We start from the raw sequence: 20,693 nt of genomic DNA on the forward strand, positions 1-20,693 counted from the left end.
AATTGCACCTTGTCAGATGGTGCTGAGGAAAGTGGTTCTATGGGTTACCTGAGTTGCTCCTCTTCCTACCCTTTTTTAAATTTTTATTAATTTTATATTTATAACATTTTGACAGTACATATGCATAGGTAATTTTTTTACAACATTATCCCCTTGTACTCCCTTCTGTTTTGAATTTTCTCCTCCTTTTCTCCCCTAGATGGCAGGCATTCCCATACACATTAAATATGTTATAGTATATCCTAGATACAATATATATGTGCAGAACTGAATTTTGTTGTTGTTGTTGTTGCAAAGGAAGAATTGGATTCGAAAGGTAAAAATAACCTGGGAAGAAAAACAAAAAATGCAAACAGTTTACACTCATTTCCCAGTGTTCCTTCTCTGGGTGTAGCTGATTCTGTCCATCATTGATCAATTGGAATTGGATTAGATCTTCTCTATGTTGAAGATATCCACTTCCATCAGAATACATCCTCATACAAGATTGTTGTTGAAGTGTATAATGATCTCCTAGTTCTGCTCATTTCACTCAGCATCAGTTGATGTAAGTCTCTCCAAGCCTCTCTGTATTCATCCTGCTGGTCATTTCTTACAGAACAATAATATTCCATAACATTCATATACCATAATTTACCCAACCATTCTCCAATTGATGGGCATCCATTCATTTTCCAGTTTCTAGCCACTACAAAAATGGCTGCCACAAACATTTTGGCACATACAGGTCCCTTTCCCTTCTTTAGTATTTCCTTGGGATATAAGCCCAGTAGTAGCACTGCTGGATCAAAGGGTATGCACATTTTGACAACTTTTTGGGCATAATTCCAGATTGCTCTCCAGAATGGTTGGATTCTTTCACAACTCCACCAACAATGCATCAGTGCCCCAGTTTTCCCACATCCTGTCATCTTAGCCAATCTGACAGGTGTGTAGTGGTATCTCAGAGTTGTCTTAATTTGCATTTCTCTGATCAATAGTGATTTGGAGCACTCTTTCATATGAGTGGAAATAGTTTCAGTTTCATCATCTGAAATAGTTTCAATTTCATCATTGTCTGTTCATATCCTTCAACCATTTATCAATTGGATAATGGCTTGATTTCTTATAAATTAGAGTCAATTCTCTGTATATTTTGGAGATGAGGCCTTTATCAGAACCTTTAACTGTAAAAATGTTTTCCCAATTTGTTACTTCCCTTCTAATCTTGTTTGCATTAGTTTTCTTTGTACAAACGCTTTTTAATTTGATGTAATCAAAATTTTCTATTTTGTGATCAATAATGATCTCTAGTTCTTCTTTGGTCACAAATTCCTTCCTCCTCCACAAGTCTGAGAGGTAAACTATCCTATGTTCCTCTAATTTATTTATGATCTCGTTCTTTATGTCTAAATCATGGACCCATTTTGATCTTATTTTAGTATGTGGTGTTAAATGTGGGTCCATGCCTAGTTTCTGCCATACTAATTTCCAGTTTTCCCAGCAGTTTTTTGTCAAATAAAAATTCTTATCCCAAAAGTTGGGATCTTTGGGTTTGTCAAACACTAGATTGCTATTTTTATTCACGATCTTGTCCTGTGAACCTAACCTATTCCACTGATCAACTAGTCTATTTCTTAGCCAATACCAAATGGTTTTGGTGACTGCTGCTTTATAATATAGTTCTAGATCAGGTACAGCTAGGCCACCTTCATTTGATTTTTTTTTTTTATTAATTCTCTTGAAATTCTTGACCTTTTGTTCTTCCATATGAATTTTATTGTTATTTTTTTCTAGGTCATTAAAATAGTTTCTTGGGAGTCTTGGTATAGCACTAAATAAATAGCTTAGTTTATGGAGTATTGTCATCTTGATTATATTCGCTCGGCCTATCCAAGAGCACTTAATGTCTTTCCAATTATTTAAATCTGACTTTATTTTTGTGGCAAGTGTTTTGTAATTTTGCTCATATAATTCCTGACTTTCCTTTGGTAGATATATCCCAAATATTTTATACTATTGACAGTTATTTTGAATGGAATTTCTCTTTGTATCTCTTGCTGTTGGATTGTGTTGGTAATGTATAAAAATGCTGAGGATTTATGTGGATTTATTTTGTATCCTGCAACTTTGCTAAAGTTATGAATTATTTCTAATAGCTTTTTAGCAGAGTCTTTGGTGTTCTCTAAGTATACCATCATATCATTTGCAAATAGTGATAGTTTGATTTCCTCATTACCTACTCTAATTCCTTTAATCTCTTTCTCAGCTCTTATTGCCGAGGCTAGTGTTTCTAGTACAACATTGAATAATAATGGTGATAGTGGGCAACATTGTTTCACTCCTGATCTTAGTGGGAAAGGTTCCAGTTTATCGCCATTATATATGATGTTTACTGACGGTTTTAAATATATGCTCCTGATTATTTTAAGGAATAGTCCATTTATTTCTATACTCTCAAGTGTTTTTAGTAGGAATAGATGTTGGATTTTATCAAATGCTTTTTCTGCATCTATTGAGATGATCATATGGTTTTTGTTAATTTGGTTATTGATATAGTCGATTATGCTAATAGTTTTCCTAATATTGAACCAGCCCTGTATTCCTGGTATAACTCCCACTTGGTCATAATGTATTATCCTGGGGATGATTTTCTGTAGTCTTTTTGCTTATATTTTATTTAAGATTTTAGCATCAATATTCATTAGGGAGATTGGTCTATAATTTCCTTTCTCTGTTTTCAGCCTATCTGGTTTAGGTATCAATACCATGTCTGTGTCATAAAAGGAATTTGGTATGACTCCTTCAATCCCTATTTTTTCAAATAGTTTATATATAGCATTGGAGTTAGTTGTTCTTTAAATGTTTGGTAGAATTCACATGTAAATCCATCTGGTCCTGGGGAATTTTTCTTAGGGAGTTGGTTAATAGCTTGTTCTATTTTTTTTTCTGAAATGGGACTATTTAGACTATTTACTTCTTCCTCTGTTAATCTGGGCAAGCTATATTTTTGAAGGTATTCTTCCATTTCATTTAAGTTATCAAATTTATTGGCATAAAGTTGGGCAAACTCCTAACTATTGTTCTAATTTCCTCTTCATTAGTGGTGAGTTCTCCCTTTTCATTTTCAAGACTAACAATTTGCTTTTCCTTTTTCCTTTTTTTAATCAGATTTACTAAGGGTTTGTCTATTTTGTTGTTTTTTTCATAGAACCAACTCTTAGTTTTATTAATTAATTCAATAGTTTTTTTTTACTTTAAATTTTATTAATCTTTTTATTTTTAGAATTTCGAGTTTTGTGTTCGTCTGGGGTTTTTTAATTTGTTCCTTTCCAGCATTTTTAGTTGTAAGTCCAATTCATTGACCTTCTCTTTCTCTATTTTATGCAAGTAGGCCTCTAGAGATATAAAATTTCCCCTTATTACTGCTTTGGCTGCATCCCACATATTTTGGTATGATGTCTCATTATTGTCATTTTCTTGGGTGAAGTTATTAATTATGTCTATGATTCGCTGTTTCACCCAATCATTCTTTAACATGAGATTATTTAGTTTCCAATTATTTTTTGGTCTATTTTCCCCTGGATTTTTATTGAATGTAATTTTCATTGCATTGTGGTCTGAAAAGGATGCATTTACTATTTCTGCCTTACTGCATTTGATTTTGAGGTTTTTATGTCCTAGTATATGATCAATTTTTGTATAGGTTCCGTGAACTGCTGAGAAGAAAGTGTACTCCTTTGTCTCCATTTAGCTTTCGCCAAAGATCTATCATATCAAACTTTTCTAGTATTCTATTTACCTCTTTGACTTCTTTCTTATTTATTTTGTGGTTTGATTTATCTAATTCTGAGAGTGCAAGGTTGAGATCTCCCACTATTATAGTTTTGCTATCTATTTCTTCTTGTAGTTCTCTTAATTTCTCTTTTAAGAATTTAGATGCTGCACTACTTGGTGCGTATATGTTTAATATTGATACTGCTTCATTATCTATGCTACCCTTTAGCAAGATATAATGCCCTTTTTAATCTCTTAATTAGATCAATTTTTGTTTTTGCTTGATCTGAGATGAGGATGGCTACCCCTGCTTTTTTAGCTTCACCTGAAGCATAGTAGATTCTGTTCCACCCTTTTCCCTTTATTCTGAATGTATCTGTTTCAGCTATGTTTCCTGTAAACAACATATTATAGGATTCTGGCTTTTAATTCAGCCTGCTAACTGCTTCCTCTTTATGGGGGAGTTTACCCCATTCACCTTTATGGTTAAAATGACTATTTCTATATTGCTTGCCATCCTATTATGCTTTTCTCCTTTCCTTCCCTCTTACCCTCCCCAGTATTAAACTTGTAAGCTCCACTTGCTTTTCACAGCTCTCCCTTTTTAGTATCCCTCCTCCACCTTAAAGTTCCTTCCCCTATTTTACCCCTTTTCCTCACAATGTTTGTATTTCCTTCCCCTTAGCTTACTCCTTCCCTCCTACTTTTCAATGAAGTGGAAGGAGTTTCACCATAAATTGAATATGTCTATTGATACACACTATGTTCATCCCCCTCCTTTCTTTCTCTCAGATATAATAGGTTACTTTGCCTCTTCATGAGATGTAGTACCACCTCTTTACCCTTTTTTATGATATAATTTCCTTTCCACCTCTAGTTTCTAGGACAAATTATACATATATTCTTTACATATCTTTATGGCAGAAATATAGTTCTCAAGATTTCTTTTTATCTTTTTAGAAATCTCTTGAGTTCTGTATTTAAACATCAAACTTTTGTGTAGATCAGGTTTTTTCATCAAAAATAGATGGAATTCATTTATTTCATTAAATGTCCATCTTCTTCCCTGGAAAAAGATGCTCATTTTTGCTGGGTAAGTTATTCTTGGCTGCATACCAAGTTCCTTAGCCTTTTGGAATATCATATTCTAGGCCCTTCGCTCCTTTAATGTGGACACTGCTAGACCTGGGTTATCCTGATTGTGGCTCCTCCATATCTGAATTGATTTTTTTCTAGCAGCTTCCAATATTTTTTCCTTCATCTGATGGTTCTTGAACTTGGCAACTATATTTCTTGGCGTTTTGATTTTAGGGTACCTTTCAGTAGGTGATCGATGAATTTTTTCAATGTCTATTTTACCCTCTGTTTCTAAAACGTCTGGGCAGTTCTCTTTGATGATTTCCTGGAAAATAGTGTCCAGGCTCTTTTTTTCCTCATATTTTTCAGAGTCCGATTATTCTCAAATTGTCTCTCCTGGATCTGTGTTTCCAGGTCTGTTGTCTTCCCAATAAGGTACTTGACATTCTTTTCTATTGTTTCATTTTTCTGATTTTGCTTGACTACTTCTTGGTTTCTCCTTGAGTCATTCAATTCTACTTGTTCGATTCTAATTTTCAATGATGTATTTTCTTCACTCACTTTTTTTTATATCTTTTTGTAATTGTCCAATTGAGTTTTTAAGTGAGTTTTTTTATTCCATGGAATTTTTTTCCATTTCATCCATTTTATTTTTTAGAGAGCTGTTTTCTTTTTCCAACTCACTAATTTTATTTCTCAATGATTTGATCTCTTTATCCACTCTGGATGACTTCTCAAGACTCTCTTGCCAAGCTTCCCTTTCCTTTTCCAATTTCTCTTCTAGCTTTCTTGTGAGAGCCTTTTTGATTTCCACTATGAGAGTCTTGTGTATTGAGGAGCAGATCATTACCCCTTAAAGGATTCCCCTGGAGATAGTCTACTTTTAGTCTCTTCAGGGTTTGAAGTCTGCTCTCTATCTATACAGAAGCTGTCAATGGTTAGAGCCCTTTTAAATTTTTTGTTCATTTTGTCAGAGCAGAATCAAAAAAAACAAACTGACAAGAGAAACAATTGGTCTGTTTCTGGGGGGGGGGGAAATGGGGCTGGATGGTGTTACCGGGCTTTCTCTAGAGACTGCGGGAGACAGCAGCGAGGCACTAGCAGGACAGCAATGGCTGTGCTCAGGCTCTGAGAACACACTGAGTCACTCTGGGTGGGGGTGGGGGTGGCCGGATCCAGAGAGACTAGCTTTCCAGGATTTTATTCTTTACCTCCTGTGTTTACACCTTCTCTGCTGATCCTGGCTTGCTGCCAAGACGGAATATCCACACTGGGGTAAAGGTCGTTCTGCAGAAATGGAAGAGATCGTACCCCTCCCCCCTCCGGTCTGAGCTGTGTGAACTGCCTGTCTCATTCTCACTGCTTGCCCTCAGCCTGTGCCCAGTCTGTTTGTCCCCTTCCCTGAGCAAACACAGACCTTTTCTGGCGAATTTCAAGGACGTCTTCCATTGGTGATTATTTGTGTTTTGTTTTTTTTTTTCCGGTCAAGCATTAATTCCGAGGCTTGTCATAAAGTAAATTCTGAGAGAAAACACGGAGCTCAAGCAGCTGTGTGCCTCCTCTCTGCCATCTTGGCCAGAAGTCTCTTCATGAACTCTTGATGCTATTACATCCCATCCTCTCAAGATCTCTTGTCTTCTTCACCTACCCCTCATCATTCCTATTCTCTTACTAATCTTAAATCTCTTCCTTTCTGCTAGATGCTTCTTTATATAAACATGTATATGTCTCTCTTATTCTCAAAAAACCAAAACAAAATCCTTAATTTGATCAACCATCTCTGTAGTTGATGTAGTAGCATCTCTGCTATCTATCATCTTACTCTTCCCTTTCATGACTAAAGAAAAAGTCATCTAAAATTAGTGCCTCCATTTTCTTCTTTATTAACTCTCCACAGCGTGGCTTCCAATCTCATCATTCAACTGAAACTGCTTTATCCAAAATAACTAATGATGACCTTTTTTCAATATTAATCCTTAGTTTTCATACTCTTCTGGATGGCAGTTAGTTGGTGTAATGGATAGAATAACAGGGACTGAAGTCAAGAAGAGCTGAGTTCAGATTAATTAGCTTCTTTTTGCCTCAGTTTTCTCATCTGAGAAATGAGAATAATAATAGCACAAACTTGATCATGTTCTCTTTGATGCTCTCTTCACGCTAGGATTTTGTGACACTACTGTCTTCTGTATTTCTCTTATGTGCTTTGACCATTTTTTCTTAGCTTCCTTTGCTGGGTCTTCATCCAATTTATGCCCACTAACCATGGAAGTTTCCCAAAGCTATGTCCTGTCCTTCTTTTCTTCTCTTCCTGTATACTATCTTATTTATGATCTCATCAGCTCCCTTGGAATCAATTATCATCTCTTTGCAAAGGAGTTTTAGATCTGTTTCTATAGCCCCATTATCTCTTCTAACTTTCTTATATCACCAACTGCCTATTGATATCCCATAGACATCTCAAAATTATTATGTCTAAAACTGAACTTATTTCCTCCCTATCCCATCCCAACTTTCCCCTCTTCCAAATTTCATTATTTTTGACATGAACTTTAATTCTACTTAGGCTTGCCTCTATGTTTTTTGAAAATTAAATTTGATTAATTTTTTAAAATTTCATTTTGTAGTTGAGAATTCTCTACCCCCGTCCTGCTTTTTCCTTGACCACTGAGAAAGCAAGAAGTATAATACCCATTATACATATGAAATCATACAAAATATATTTCTATATCAGTGATATCATAGAAAAAACCAAGAAACATAAAGTAAAATAAAATATGTTTTTATCTAGTGTCAAGTTCATCAGTTTTCTCTCTGGTGATGAATAACATTTTTTATCATGAGTTCTTTGGAATTATCATGAATCATTGTATTGATCAGAATAACTAAATCTTTCACAATTGATTGTCATTACAATGTTGTTGTTACTATGTACAATATTCTGTTAGTTCATTTCACTTTTCATCAACTCCTGTAAGTCTTCCCAGGTTTTTTTCTGAAAATATCTACTTTGCTATTTTTTTACAGCATAATACTATTACATCACAATCATATACCACAACTTGTTCAACCATTTGCCAGTTGATGGCTATCCCTTCAATTTCCAATTCTTTGCCATTATAGAAAGAACTGCTATATATATAATTTTTGTTTTGTTTTGTTTTTATGGGTCCTTTTTCCTTTCCTTTGATCTCTTTGGGAAATAGATCTATTAGTGGATTGCTGGGTCAAAGGATATCAAAATATCAAAGGATAATAATAGTTTTATAGTCCTTTGGGAATAGTTCCAAATTGTTCTTCAAAACAGTTGGATCAGCTCACAGCTCTACCAACTGTGCATTACTGTCCTCATTTTCCAATACATATCTACTTTACCATTTGCCATTTTCCTTTTTTGTCACATTAGCAAATCTCATAAGAATAAAGTGGTATGTCAGAGTTGTTTTAACTTGCATTTCTCTTATTAGTGATTCAAAGTATTTTTATATGCTTTTTAATAGCTGTGACTATCCTCTGACTTCAGTGTTATCTCAACACACATATTCCTTTCTTTCCTAAAAAACTAATTTTCTATTGGTTTTCCTTCCTCATCTGTCCCCATTTTCCATTCAGTTGCCAAAGTGATCTTCTTAAAGTACAGGTCTAACCATGTCACTTCTTCTCCCCCAACCCCACAATCAATGGCTTCCAATTAGCACAGGATCAAATATAAACTGTTCTTTTCAACTTTTAAAACCAGTCATAGCTTAGTCCCTTTCTAACTTTCCAGTTTCCTTTGAGTTTACTTTTCTCCAAATACTCTTATTATACAGTTGGTATTGATCTTCTTGCTGGTTTTTATTTTGTTTTTACAAAAGACATTGTCCATTTTCTGATTCCATGGCTTTTTTTTTTTTTTTTTTTTTTTGCTGAGGCAATTGGGGTTAAGTGACTTACCCAGGGTCATATAGCTAGGACGTGTTAAGTGTCTGAGGCTGGATTTGAATCCAGGTCTTCCTGACTTCGGGGATGGTACTCTATTCACTGGGCCACCTAGCTGCCTGATTCCATGCATTTTTACTGACTATCCTTTCTGTCTAGAATTCTCTCTCTGTTCATTATTGCCTCTTGGCTTCCCTGGCTCTGTTTTAGTCTCTGCTAATATCCTACTGGTTACTTAGGAAAATTAGAGCTTTTTCCTCTGTTTATCTTGTATGTTCGTAGTTGTTTGCATATTTTTTTCCTCTATTAGAATGTGAGCTTCTTAAAGCAGGGAATGTCTTTTTGCTCTGCAACATATGTTTATCACTTAGCATGGTACTTCACACAGAATAAAAATGTAATAAATGCTTGATGATACAAATTGATATATATGTCTACCATCTTGTATTTTAAATTCAATGTTTTGAACCCAAGAATAAGACTTTAGATTTGGGCTAATATTTTAAGGTGACACAACTTTTTGGGAACTCAATTCTCATTTAAGATGTCAATCAGATGTCAATCAGGTGTTAATTAGGTCACTTATTTTTTGTTTTCCTGAGGCAATTGGAATTAAGTGACCTACCCAGGTCCACATAGCTAGGAAGTGTTAAGTGTCTGAGACCATATCTGAACTCAGGTCCTCCTGACTTCAGGGCTGGTACTCTATCACTGCACCACCTAGTTGTGCCTACCCCGCCCCACCTTTTCTTTTTTAACAAGACTTGAAAACCAGTTTTTACCTCTAAGCTCTCAATCTAAACTTTGTAGTCTTCTGAGAGGCATAGATCATATGGGTACAGAGCAGATCATCACCTTTTGAACTTGATTCCCTTTCTATTGCTATAGCAGAGGAGCAGAGTCCTGGAAGTAGGAATCTGAATTTGAATACTGGTTCTGCTATTAGGTCTATAACCTTAGTTAAGACATTTAGTCAATCTGGGTGTTGGTTTCTTTGTCTATAAAATGATAGATTTGTACTGGATGACTTTTAAGGTCTTCTATTTTTAAATGTTGTGAACTATTATTTAAATATACCCCAAATTATTCTCCAGCCCTATTTCTGGAATGCTCCAAATGTCTGTGTTCTCTTTGTCACTGAAGAATTTATGTAAAGGCATACCAAAGTCTTAGTAGGGGGGATGGTGAAGTTGAGGAGACTTTAGGTAAGAAATATTATTTTGATAATCTCTTTCAAAATGGGCTTCAGGAGAATATGGTAAATAGAAATACTTTATAAATTCAAACATTCCACTAACTTTGATTGGGAAATCAAAGTTAATAGCAGCCTCTTTATTTTATTAAAAGTTTTATTGATGCCTTTGTTTTATTATTTTCTTTATACATCAGCAGTAATTTCCTGAGATACATGCTTCCCCAATGTAATATCCTCTCATAAAAATAGAATCATTTAATTAGAACTAGTCACTAAATGCTCTTCTGTGAAAGCCTTCAGTTGAAATATCCAACATGCAGCTACTGTAGTCCACCACCTTTCTAGTGAGAGAGGTGGGAAGATTATGACATTATCTGCTTCCTTGGACTATGTTGATCATGGAATTGGATTGAAGTTGACTTTTTTATGTATTATGTTATTTTTTGTTTAGCAATTTTAGTCATATCCGACTGAAAATCCCATTTGGGTTTTTCTTTGGAAGATGCTGGAGTAATTTGCTATTTTCTTCTCCAGTGAGGATTAATAGGATTATTGGGTCAGTGGGTGCCAGCAATTTGGTGACTTTTTTATATCTCTTTTCTCTCCTCTCCTCTCCTCTCCTCTCCTCTCCCCTCCCTTTTTTTCCCCTCCCTCCCCCAGATGGCAGGTTGACCAATACATGTTAAATATGTTAAAGTATAAATTAAATTCAATATATGTATACATGTCCAAACAGTTGTTTTGTGTACAAAAAGAATTGGATTTTGAAATAGTATACAATTAACCTGTGAAGGAAATCCAAAATGCAGCAGACAAAAATAGAGGGGTTGGGAATTCTATGTAGTGATTCATAGTCATCTCCCAGAGTTCTTTCGCTGGGTGTAGCTGGTTCAGTTCATTACTGCTCTATTGGAACTGATTTGGTTCATCTCATTGTTGAAGAGGAGGGTCACATCCATCAGAATTGATCATCATATAGTATTGTTGTTGAAGTTATATCTCTTTTCTTTTCTTGTTTCAGGACTCTGGTGATTGGAGGAGCTGGCTCTCTCCTCTTGGATTGGTATGGATGGCAGAGTGTCTTCTACTTCTCAGGTGTACTCACTTTGATTTGGGTCTATTTTATGTGCAGATACCTACTAAAGGAAAAAGGTAATTTCCAAGATGGCTCTTTCCCAGACACAGTTTTGATGCTATCTCTTAGAGTGGTTCCTTGTGGACTAGCTCCTATCTTCCCATCAGAATAGATAAGCATCTGAAGAGAAATGTATTGAGGGAACACAGAAGTTTTCCTTGTCTGGGAAGAACTCCTAAGAGGTTATTGACAAGTGTACTTTTGGCTTTGTGACAAAATAACTTTCAGTTGGTATCAGATACTTCAGTTTGTCTTACAATAGAGCCTTTTTGGAGATCTCAGAAAAAAGTTTACTTCAGCTAAGTCTTCATAATTGAGAGATTTGGCTTTGAGGACTTAAACTCAAGTCTTTTGGGCCAAAAGATCTGGGTTGAGGTCCTGACTCTGACACATCCTGGCTATATAGCCCTGGGCCAGTCCTTTCACTACTTAATAATATGAGTAACTATCTAAAATTTTCATTTGTAGAAAAGATGCCAGCCTACATCAGTAGAGGAAGTTTCCTATACAAATTAAATCATGGATTTGATTTCTAGCCTGTAAATTTACCAAACCTAAAACACAAAGTTCACTTATAAGACTTTGAACAAAATAAATATTTATACCTCTAGTCTCCATGGTCCTGGAGAAAGAGATATTCTTTAATAAAGTGACTGGTTTTCTCAATATTTTTTTTCTTACGGGTGGTCTAGAGTTATACACAAATGTGAATGTAACCATACTGTTTCTTAATAGGTTCTCAGCAAATATATCCTGAATAAATGAATGAGGGCATTCATTTCCACTATGTACAGTGTTCATAGATATCCTGCATGAATTGACTTATTCCTGTACATTGGGGGTTGTAGAGTTATTTGTTACTTATATAAAATAAATGTACTCATTGGAAATGGCTTCCCCTAATTCTAAGTGAACATGTATATTTAATGGTACTGAATGAAGATATACTTTTAAGTGTTTCTTTCCTCCAGAACTAGTAATATCCTTGGGAATTTTGGCAAAAGGCTTTTCCATTTCCAAGCAGAAAAAAGTTCCCTGGAGACAGTTATTTCGGAGACCTCCTGTGTGGTAAGTAAATGTTTGTGGTATATGGTCACAAGGGGGTTGCGGTTGTGTGTTCAGGCCCTTGGAGGGCCAGTTAGCTTGCCTGTAAAGTTACAGACTGTCTCTACCTCAGTGTGCCTTCTTGAAAAGCTGTGCTAGTGGATAAAAGGGAAATTAAGTTCAGAGTGTGTATATATGGCTCAGGGCATTTAGGGATAGTACTTTCATATTTATATACAAAGAAGACATATTTCATATGTCTTGGCTGTTACTTCAAGCAAACTCCAACACACTACTACTACTACTACTACTACTACTACTACAACTACTACTACTACTACAACTACTACTACTACTATTACTATTACTGTTCTATTATTACTATTTTTTGGTTATTTTATCGGCCTACCTACCAGCTTACTTGGTATATAGCTAGGTTAACTTTTTTCCCGTAGAGCTCTCTAGACCTATAAATTTTCTTTCTGTCTCTTCTCTTACAGGGCAGTCATAGTTGCTCAGCTTTCTTCTGCTAGCTCATTTTTCATCCTCCTTTCCTGGCTGCCAACCTTCTTTAAGGAAACTTTCCCCAATTCTAAGGTAGGTTGACCTGATCTTTAACGCATAAAATTGTCTCTTGCTGGGAGACAAGTCAATTGAAAGTAAAACATAAATATAGACATATTAAAAATGCCTGGCTTAGAAGAAATTGCTTTTAGTTCTGAGATCATACAGATCAATGGTTGTATTTGGCCAATAATCTATTATTATATTATATGATGTGTGCTTTGTTTACCTTATATTGAGGTAGTACTATAGAAGTTAGAGAACCAGCCTCAAATCCAAAATAATGGCCTCTGAACCATACTTCTTATGTAATCTTATGCAAATTACTTAACCTCTCAGTCCTCCATCAGGCAACACCATTTAAGAAATTTGTTTTATTACTATTATCTTTTATTTTTATATTGCCTGGTTTTCTCTACAGAAAGGACCAGCCTAAAAATAAGTACTTTTAAAAGAGTAAAAAGAGAAAAATAATTCAACAAAACTGATTAACACAGCAGTCTAGTATTATATGCCTCACCCATTATATTATATTATTATATACCTTTTGTAAAGGACTGGGGAGGGGAATATCTTTTCCTACTTCTTTTGTAAAATAGATTTTACTAATTTTATTTTTGTTTTTATATTGACTAGATTTTTCCTCTGTATCTTCCTCAGTCATTCCCTTTAACAAATATTTTTTAAAAAAGAAAAAGAGAAAGAAGAAAAGTTGTCCTCACCCCCCCCCCAAAAAAAAAAAAAACTGATCAATAACAATAAATGAATCAATCAGCTATAAAATTTGATATCAAATTCAGTGTTCCACACCTACCCATAGATCCCACACTTTTGCAAATAAGTGGATGTGTCTCATCATATATTTTCTTTGAGGACAGACTTGTTCTTTATAATTTCACTGAATTTTTTCAGTTGCTTTTTGGTAGTTGTTTTTTTCATTTATGTTGGTGTAGTCATTGTGTATTGTTTTCGTAGTTCGGCTTAACATCAAACCAATTCATGCACATCTTTTCATTTTCCTCCTTATTATTCATATACTTGTTTTTCACAATAGCACATTAATATTCCATTACATCTTTTTGTCACAATTTGTTTAGCTAGCTCCCCATTAATAGGCATCTACTTTGTTTTCAATTTTTTGCCACCTTAAAATGTGCTTCTATAAAAATTTTTGCTTCTGTGAAATTCCAGACAAGGCCCTAAAACTATTAGTTTCAGAGAAGGTAGTTCCCTGAAAGGGAGGGGAAGGATCTCAGACTTTTCTATATATCATAAAATTTCCACTGAACTTAAGGCAAACATTTCTCTGTGGTCTCCAGATTCTAGGATGTAGTATAAACACACACACACACACACACACACACACAACTCACACTCACACTCACACTCACCTATTCACTCACTCACTCCCTTGTTGTCCTGGCCATCTTTGCCAAAAATATAAGGAAAATGCTAACTTCTAACCTTTCAACTGTGTTGATTACACTGTTTCAGGGTCCTATCTAGCTCTCTCTCTCTCTCTCTCTCTCTCTTGTTTTTTTTTTTTTTTTTTTTTTGATGTGACCACCAACACCAGTTATTTTACTAGGCTAGTTTTTCATGCAAATTCTGATGTGGATTCTCTCCTTAAATCTCTGTGCTTATGAAATAACTCTCCCCCCTTCTTTTGCATTTTTACATATTTGTGGTAATGCTATCACCATTAACAATATTGCCATAACTTGCAATTCCATCCTCAGACTGCTTATTTTTTGTAGGGAAAAATACTCAGAAAAAGGTATGCCCAAGAAGTCTAGCAAGGGCTTGTTTCATTAAACCGAGGGGGAGCCAGTAGCAGAGTCCTATCCCCTGAGCCCTGGAATTTTTGATCCAGTAGTCTGACTTCCTGGGAAAGAACCTCTCTGACTTCCAGAAGGTTATTTAATCTTCCCTCTGGGGATATTTTATCTATTTCAGGGCTGGGTGTTCAATGTTGTCCCCTGGCTGATTGCAATCCCTACCAGCATTTTTAGTGGGTTTCTTTCGGATCACCTCATCAGTCAGGGTAAGGACTGCCTGTTCTCACTTCTGCTTCCTGCAAGTTTGGTCATCCCTGAGATATAGAGGATCATGAATGGATATCCTCTTTCCTGAAGTCCCTTTCTACCTTCTTTTTTCTCTACCCTACCTCTCTCCAAATATGTGAAGAAACCTAGAGGCTGGGACAGAAGGAAAGTTGTTGGGTAAATAACAGAGAGTGGTATTGTACTCCTTTCACATGACCCCTTTCACTAGTGTAGTACCATATCTCATCAGCAAGAAAGGAACAGGATTGTCTAGTAATTTCTAGACATAAAGCCTGGAATGCAGGCTTCTTTCTCTCTCTCTCTCTCTCTCTCTCTCTCTCTCTCTCTCTCTCTCTCTCTCTCTCTCTCTCTCTCTCTCTCTCTCTCTCTCTCTCTCTCTCTCTCTCTCTCTCTCTCTCTCTCTCTCTCTCTCTCTCTCTCTCTCTCTCTCTCTCTTTCTCTCTCTCTCTCTCTCTCTCTTTCTCTCTCTCTCCCTCTCTTCCCCTCTCTCTCCCCCCTTCTCTCCCTCTCCCTCTCCCCCTCTTCTCTCTCTTTCTCCCTCTCTATTTTTCTCTCTTCTCCTCTCTCTCTCCCTCCCTCCCTCTTTTCTCTCTTTCTCTCTTTCTCTTTCTCCTTCTCTCTCTCTTTTCCTCTCTCTCTCTCTCTCTCCTCTCTCTTCTCCCCCTCTTTCTCTTTTCCTCCCTCTCTCTCTCTCCTTCTCTTTCCCCCTCTTTCTCCTCTCTTTTCTCCCTTCTCCTCTTCCCTCCCTCTCTTCCTCCCCCTCTCTTTTTAATCTTTTTTTTTTTTATTGTGAATATCAATAAACATGGACATTTTCACAAAAGGAATATAAAAAGAATATTGTATATCTTACAACACTATGAATGTCTATTATAGGCACAAAATAGGCTTGAAAACATTATTTATTTTTGACACTCATTTTTCAAAATTTTGAGTTGTGAATTTTCTCTCTCCTTCGTGTCCCTTCACCACTCATTGAAAAGACAAGCAAAAGATTTTCCTTTTCAAGTCTAGGGTGGAAACCATGCCTCGGTCGGTTCCTCTATTAAATAAGAGAGTGCTGTGGATTGAGTCAGTGTTCTTCCCTAGCCAAGGTGCCAGAGCTAAATGAGAATACTTTTTTTACCTTTAAGCTCTCACACAATATTGAAGACAGAAGGATAATGATGAAGCAGGGAAAACAATTAAGTATAAGGGGACATTAATTGTAGTCCTAGCCCAACCACTAAATCCCAATTGCTTAAGCTTTGGCTGGGTCATTTCTCAACTCCTGACCTCTATCTCATAAAATGAAAGGATTACATTAGATCATTAGAAACATGGATGGCAGGAAAACCTAGTTGAAAACTATTTTATCTATGTATATTTAAAAAAATAAAATACTATTGAGGGGAAAAAAAATCAAAAACTAAAAAAAAAAAAATTTATTGAGCAGCCAGCTTTGTGATTTCCTAGCAGACTACTCTGTGGTCCTCAGAGAAATCAGAGCCTGATTGATCATTGATGTACCTTTTTTGTTTTCTTTTGCTTTAGTCAAAAATTCTCAGTAGTATATATTGTGAAGTAACAATCTCATTGTCCCCATTCCAGGTTATAGAACCATCACTGTGCGCAAATTGATGCAGGTAATGAAAAGAGGTTTCACATTCATCTTGTATCCTTCTTCTCTGACTTATTTGTGGCCTGGAGAGTTTCCCTGATAGTGAATCCACATTCTTATTCTTGCTTGATTTCTTGAATGAGGTCAACATGTGGTATATCTGGGCATGAGGCAGAAGATAATCTTGTTCAACTGTAGTTCCATTTAAAGGTGATAGGTTTAAACTTAAGCACTTCTTTCTATTCTGGCTTGTTGAGCAATCTTCTCTCTGTAAAACAGTTTACCTATAAAATGGGAGCAATTCTCACTTATTTCCCTTATTTCCAAACTAGCAAGCTCATTTGTCTCTTTCCTTATAGGACATTATTAGCAGCTAGAACTGTCTGCTGAAGTGCTAGCTGCTGCTAATGTGGAAGTTAGTTCAGAGGAGAGACATCCTGCTCTTCCGATAAATTTTGGCTTTACTTGTGAAGGGTTTCACATAATTCAGAGAATTAAGGATGACCTCTCTTCCCCAAGATTGGGAGCTCTTTCTTTCACATTCTGAAGTGATTCTTTGAATCAGTTATTTTTCTGTTTCTCTAACAGGTGATGGGGTTAGGTGTGTCCAGTGTGTTTGCCTTGTTTCTGGGTCACACAAGGAGCTTTTGTAAATCTATCATATTTGCATCAGCTTCAATTGGACTCCAGACTTTTAACCACAGGTAAGGGACTGATCTTTATCTATTGGATTGTCACCTATTCTGTGCATCCTCACGTTTACCCTCATCATCTAGAACAGCGATCAACACGTGTACTACGTACTCAAAAGATCAATACTCAACCCATGGATTTCATTTTGCAAATGAATTTTTAAAGTCATCCATACATCTTTGGGTATTGGGACTTGTGTTTCAATTCTAAGGGCAGATGATATGAATACTGAAGCAAGGATTTTGAAAGGGAAAACTGTCCATGAGGCTGGTTTGATTTTTACATTTATGTTCCATGTATTCTAGTTAAATTGTGTCTTTTAAAGATAATTTAATTTGTGATCATCTGACATTTGTCTTCCCCCAAATTCTCTCTTCCTTTTTTTTTTCTCTTTCCCTTCCTTCTTTGATAGCAACAATATTTAGTTCACATAGTAAGCTCAGATAATTTTGATTGAATTAACCATTTAGTATTGCTTTTTAAAGTAAATGACTACTATATTGCAATTTGAACATTACAGTTGGCATTTATGTTATTAGTGATTTATTTTTTCTATCATTTCCACCCATAATTTTTCATTACTAGGCATGAGAGTTGCTATGCCCATTTTGTAGATGAGACAGCTGAGGCATCAAGAGATTCAATGGGTTGGCCAAGATCACAAAGCAAGTTAATGTCAAAGGCTATATTTAGAGCTTAGTGTCTGCATGTATCTAATTGGGGGCCTTGCTAATAAATTTAAGGCTATAATAATTCCTGGGATGGCCTAAATCTTTTTGGTGGTTTTCATTATTTTTCCCTTATTGAATTTATATCCCTCTTTCTTTTGATTTTTCCTCCTTACCATTCCTGGAAAGTTTAGTCAAGTGAAGGGGTCTCACTTGCACTGTTCCAATTCTGCCAGAACTCATCTTACATTTTCTTTTCTGTTTTACAATAGTGGAATTTCAGTTAACATTCAGGACCTGGCCCCATCCTGTGCTGGCTTTTTATTTGGTGAGGATGCATTTTTGACTCTGCTTAGAGAAGATTGTTTCCCCACCCCTGGGGAGGAATTCATCCCAGAGAAGCCAGCCTTATAATCATTCCTGGCCTGGACTAGGAGGCCTTTCCCCTGTTGTTTCCCAGCCTATCCCTAGGAGTCAAAGCCACTGAGCAGTGTCCAAGGATTCAAGATCCCTGATGCTCCATCCCCCCCAGAATGCACACATAGGGAGGTTGTACATTCCCATAACTATCAGAAGAAAGGTTTGCCATGATTTTTCTTTTTCTTTCTGTTTTGTTCATAGGTGTAGCAAACACAGCGGGAGCTTTGGCAGGTGAGTAGCATATAACTCAGAGAAATGAGTTTCTTAAACTTAAAAAGTTATGCTATAAGTGACTACCTTCTGGAACCAAACCCATCTAGGAAATCAATCTGGAGACCTCAGCCTCAGAATGAACACAGTCCATTTTCTTTCATTTCTATGGTTAAGGTCAATTCTTTCCTGTACAAGGTGACCTCTGGAATATCACAGAAAGCCTTATTTATGGTGCAGCAACTGTTTGGACTGAAGATCGAGCCTCATTCGTTGACCTAAATTATGTCTTTAGCCAAATGTTGGGGCAGACAGTTAGCACGTGGTACTGTTACCCTGAAAGATTGTTTGTTGTCTAAAAATAGATATTTGTTCTAGCAAAGTGTAGAGAGAGCCTTAGATAACATCCTTATAATAGGTTATTATCCTAGAATTTCAGAGGTAGAGTCAAGGGTATGCTGGTTACTGTTTAACAATCAATCCTGGAGGGGGAAAAAAAGTACTCAAGACACATTTTTAGTTTACCATGCATTATTAAAATTTTCTCCACTTTATTAAGTTCAGATAATTAACGTATCAAATCTTGATTTGTAGCTTTGCTGATTTCTGAAGTGTAAGTGATGAAACTAAAAATGGAACAATGAGCTCTCATAAATTGAGCTGACGCTAACACAAAAAAGACCTTGGTTGGTTAGGACCTTGGAGGTTATCTCATTTGACTTTGCATCCAGAACAAGGGTTTTCTTTACAATATCCCTCATGGGATGGGTTCTTCCAGCTCATGCTTTAATACTTTATCATTTATAAAGCATGTAATAGCTTTAGTTCTTAGAAAGCTTTTTCTTATAGATCTATTGTGTAATTTCTATCCATTTGATTTAGTTCTACTTTCCAGATGAGCATACAGAATATGGCTCCCTCATATACATGATAGTATGTAGTGAGCTGTCGTCTCTAGAAGCTGCTGGATCGCTCTCTGGGAAGAGATCTGCTGTGTCTACTCACTTCCTTTCCTGCAGAGAGCCCCGTCAAGCCTGATGCAATTCTGAGTCTTCTTCTCTTCCTGGAGTGCTGTCCTCTTTATCCTCCCAGAGAATGGGCGTGGGATAATGCAAGGGCTTCTGGGAAGAACCACTTCAGCCAATGGGCTTGCTCCTTCTATCAAGTCAACCTGAGTTCTCACCTTGTAATTGTCCAGAAAACCTGAATTCTCACCTTGTCACTGTCCAGACAACCTCAGTTCTCACTTAGTAATCCTAACATCTCCCCCTTTCTTTTGATTTAGAACATAGGACAGTCATGACCTTGAAACATAAATCCATCAATATGGGAAGTATTACAGATAATTACATAAATTACATAAGCATATAGTAACATAGTAACATAACGCATGCTAGAAGTATATAACATAATCAAATAATCATAAATTGAAAATTTATAAATGTCCATAAGTCCATTGTCCATTATTCTCATCTTGTGTGAGGAAGTCCAATGATTCCTGCTGGTTTTTAAAGTTCTTTAACAGTCTTCTTATTATCCATGCTCTTTCAGTGTCAGATGTTTCTTAGATCTTCTCCTTTATTTTGAGGTCTTTCTCTTTTTCTGTCTCTCTCTGATGGACAAGGCGAATATGACTCGTTGGCACCCATCTGATTCCTTCTCCTGATGAAGAAATACAAGCAAACCCTCTCTCCCAGGCAGTTAACCTATCTAATTACCTTCTATTTACCACTTTCTAAATCTCTTCTCATCATCTGGCAATTACATTGGAATTGTTTGCACTGGACACAGCCCTGTTGGTTTAAAAGGCCTGTATTCTCCCCAAGTGTAATCCATTTTTGCAATCTGATTGCCTTTTGACTCACTTATCAGGTAATCCCTTTCTGCCATGTGATTGCTTTTCTGCTGGTTGATTAAATCAGAGTCCTGGCCTTCTAAAGGTTCTTTGGGTGTAACATCAGCTGCCATCATGCCCCAAGTCTTTTTTGCCTGGGGCCCTGGACCTGGGCCCCTCATCCCATTTCCCTGAATTATTCTACACTCTGATGCCCAATGGAGTCCTCTGTTGCATTTTGGACATGGGGTTTTAGGTCTTCTTTCACCCTGTATTCTCACTCTATCTCCATATCTACATTGAGCTCTTAGATGTCCAATTTTTCCACATTGAAAACATCGCCGAGTTTCTCTAGAAGTCCCTTGCCAGGAGGGACCCTGTTTTTCCACGTTCATCATTGTTTGGGTATAAAAAGCATTTGTTCCCACTGTAGCACAGCGTCTTATGATCTCCTCTAAAGGAGCATCTTTGTCTAATCCCCATATAATTCTTTTGCAAATCTCGTTGGCATTT

General features: G+C 36.3%; 1 protein-coding gene across 2 annotated transcripts in view; it reads left to right on the forward strand.

Moving 5' to 3' along the window:
- The window catches only part of SLC17A9 (solute carrier family 17 member 9), a 45,587-nt gene that overhangs the window by 21,580 nt on the left and 3,314 nt on the right, over positions 1-20,693 (forward strand). Inside the window, exons 5-12 of one of the 2 annotated variants that reach the window (XM_074288812.1) lie at positions 10,968-11,098; positions 12,053-12,149; positions 12,626-12,722; positions 14,646-14,733; positions 16,346-16,380; positions 16,944-17,059; positions 17,989-18,044; positions 18,338-18,367. In XM_074288812.1, coding sequence (XP_074144913.1) covers positions 10,968-11,098; positions 12,053-12,149; positions 12,626-12,722; positions 14,646-14,733; positions 16,346-16,380; positions 16,944-17,059; positions 17,989-18,044; positions 18,338-18,367 — 650 coding nt within the window. The remainder of the gene's footprint in view (positions 1-10,967; positions 11,099-12,052; positions 12,150-12,625; positions 12,723-14,645; positions 14,734-16,345; positions 16,381-16,943; positions 17,060-17,988; positions 18,045-18,337; positions 18,368-20,693) is intronic. The other variant, XM_074288814.1, reaches the window with a different exon arrangement.

This window comes from Sminthopsis crassicaudata, chromosome 2, assembly GCF_048593235.1.
Source record: "Sminthopsis crassicaudata isolate SCR6 chromosome 2, ASM4859323v1, whole genome shotgun sequence".
Taxonomy (NCBI): Eukaryota; Metazoa; Chordata; class Mammalia; order Dasyuromorphia; family Dasyuridae; genus Sminthopsis; species Sminthopsis crassicaudata.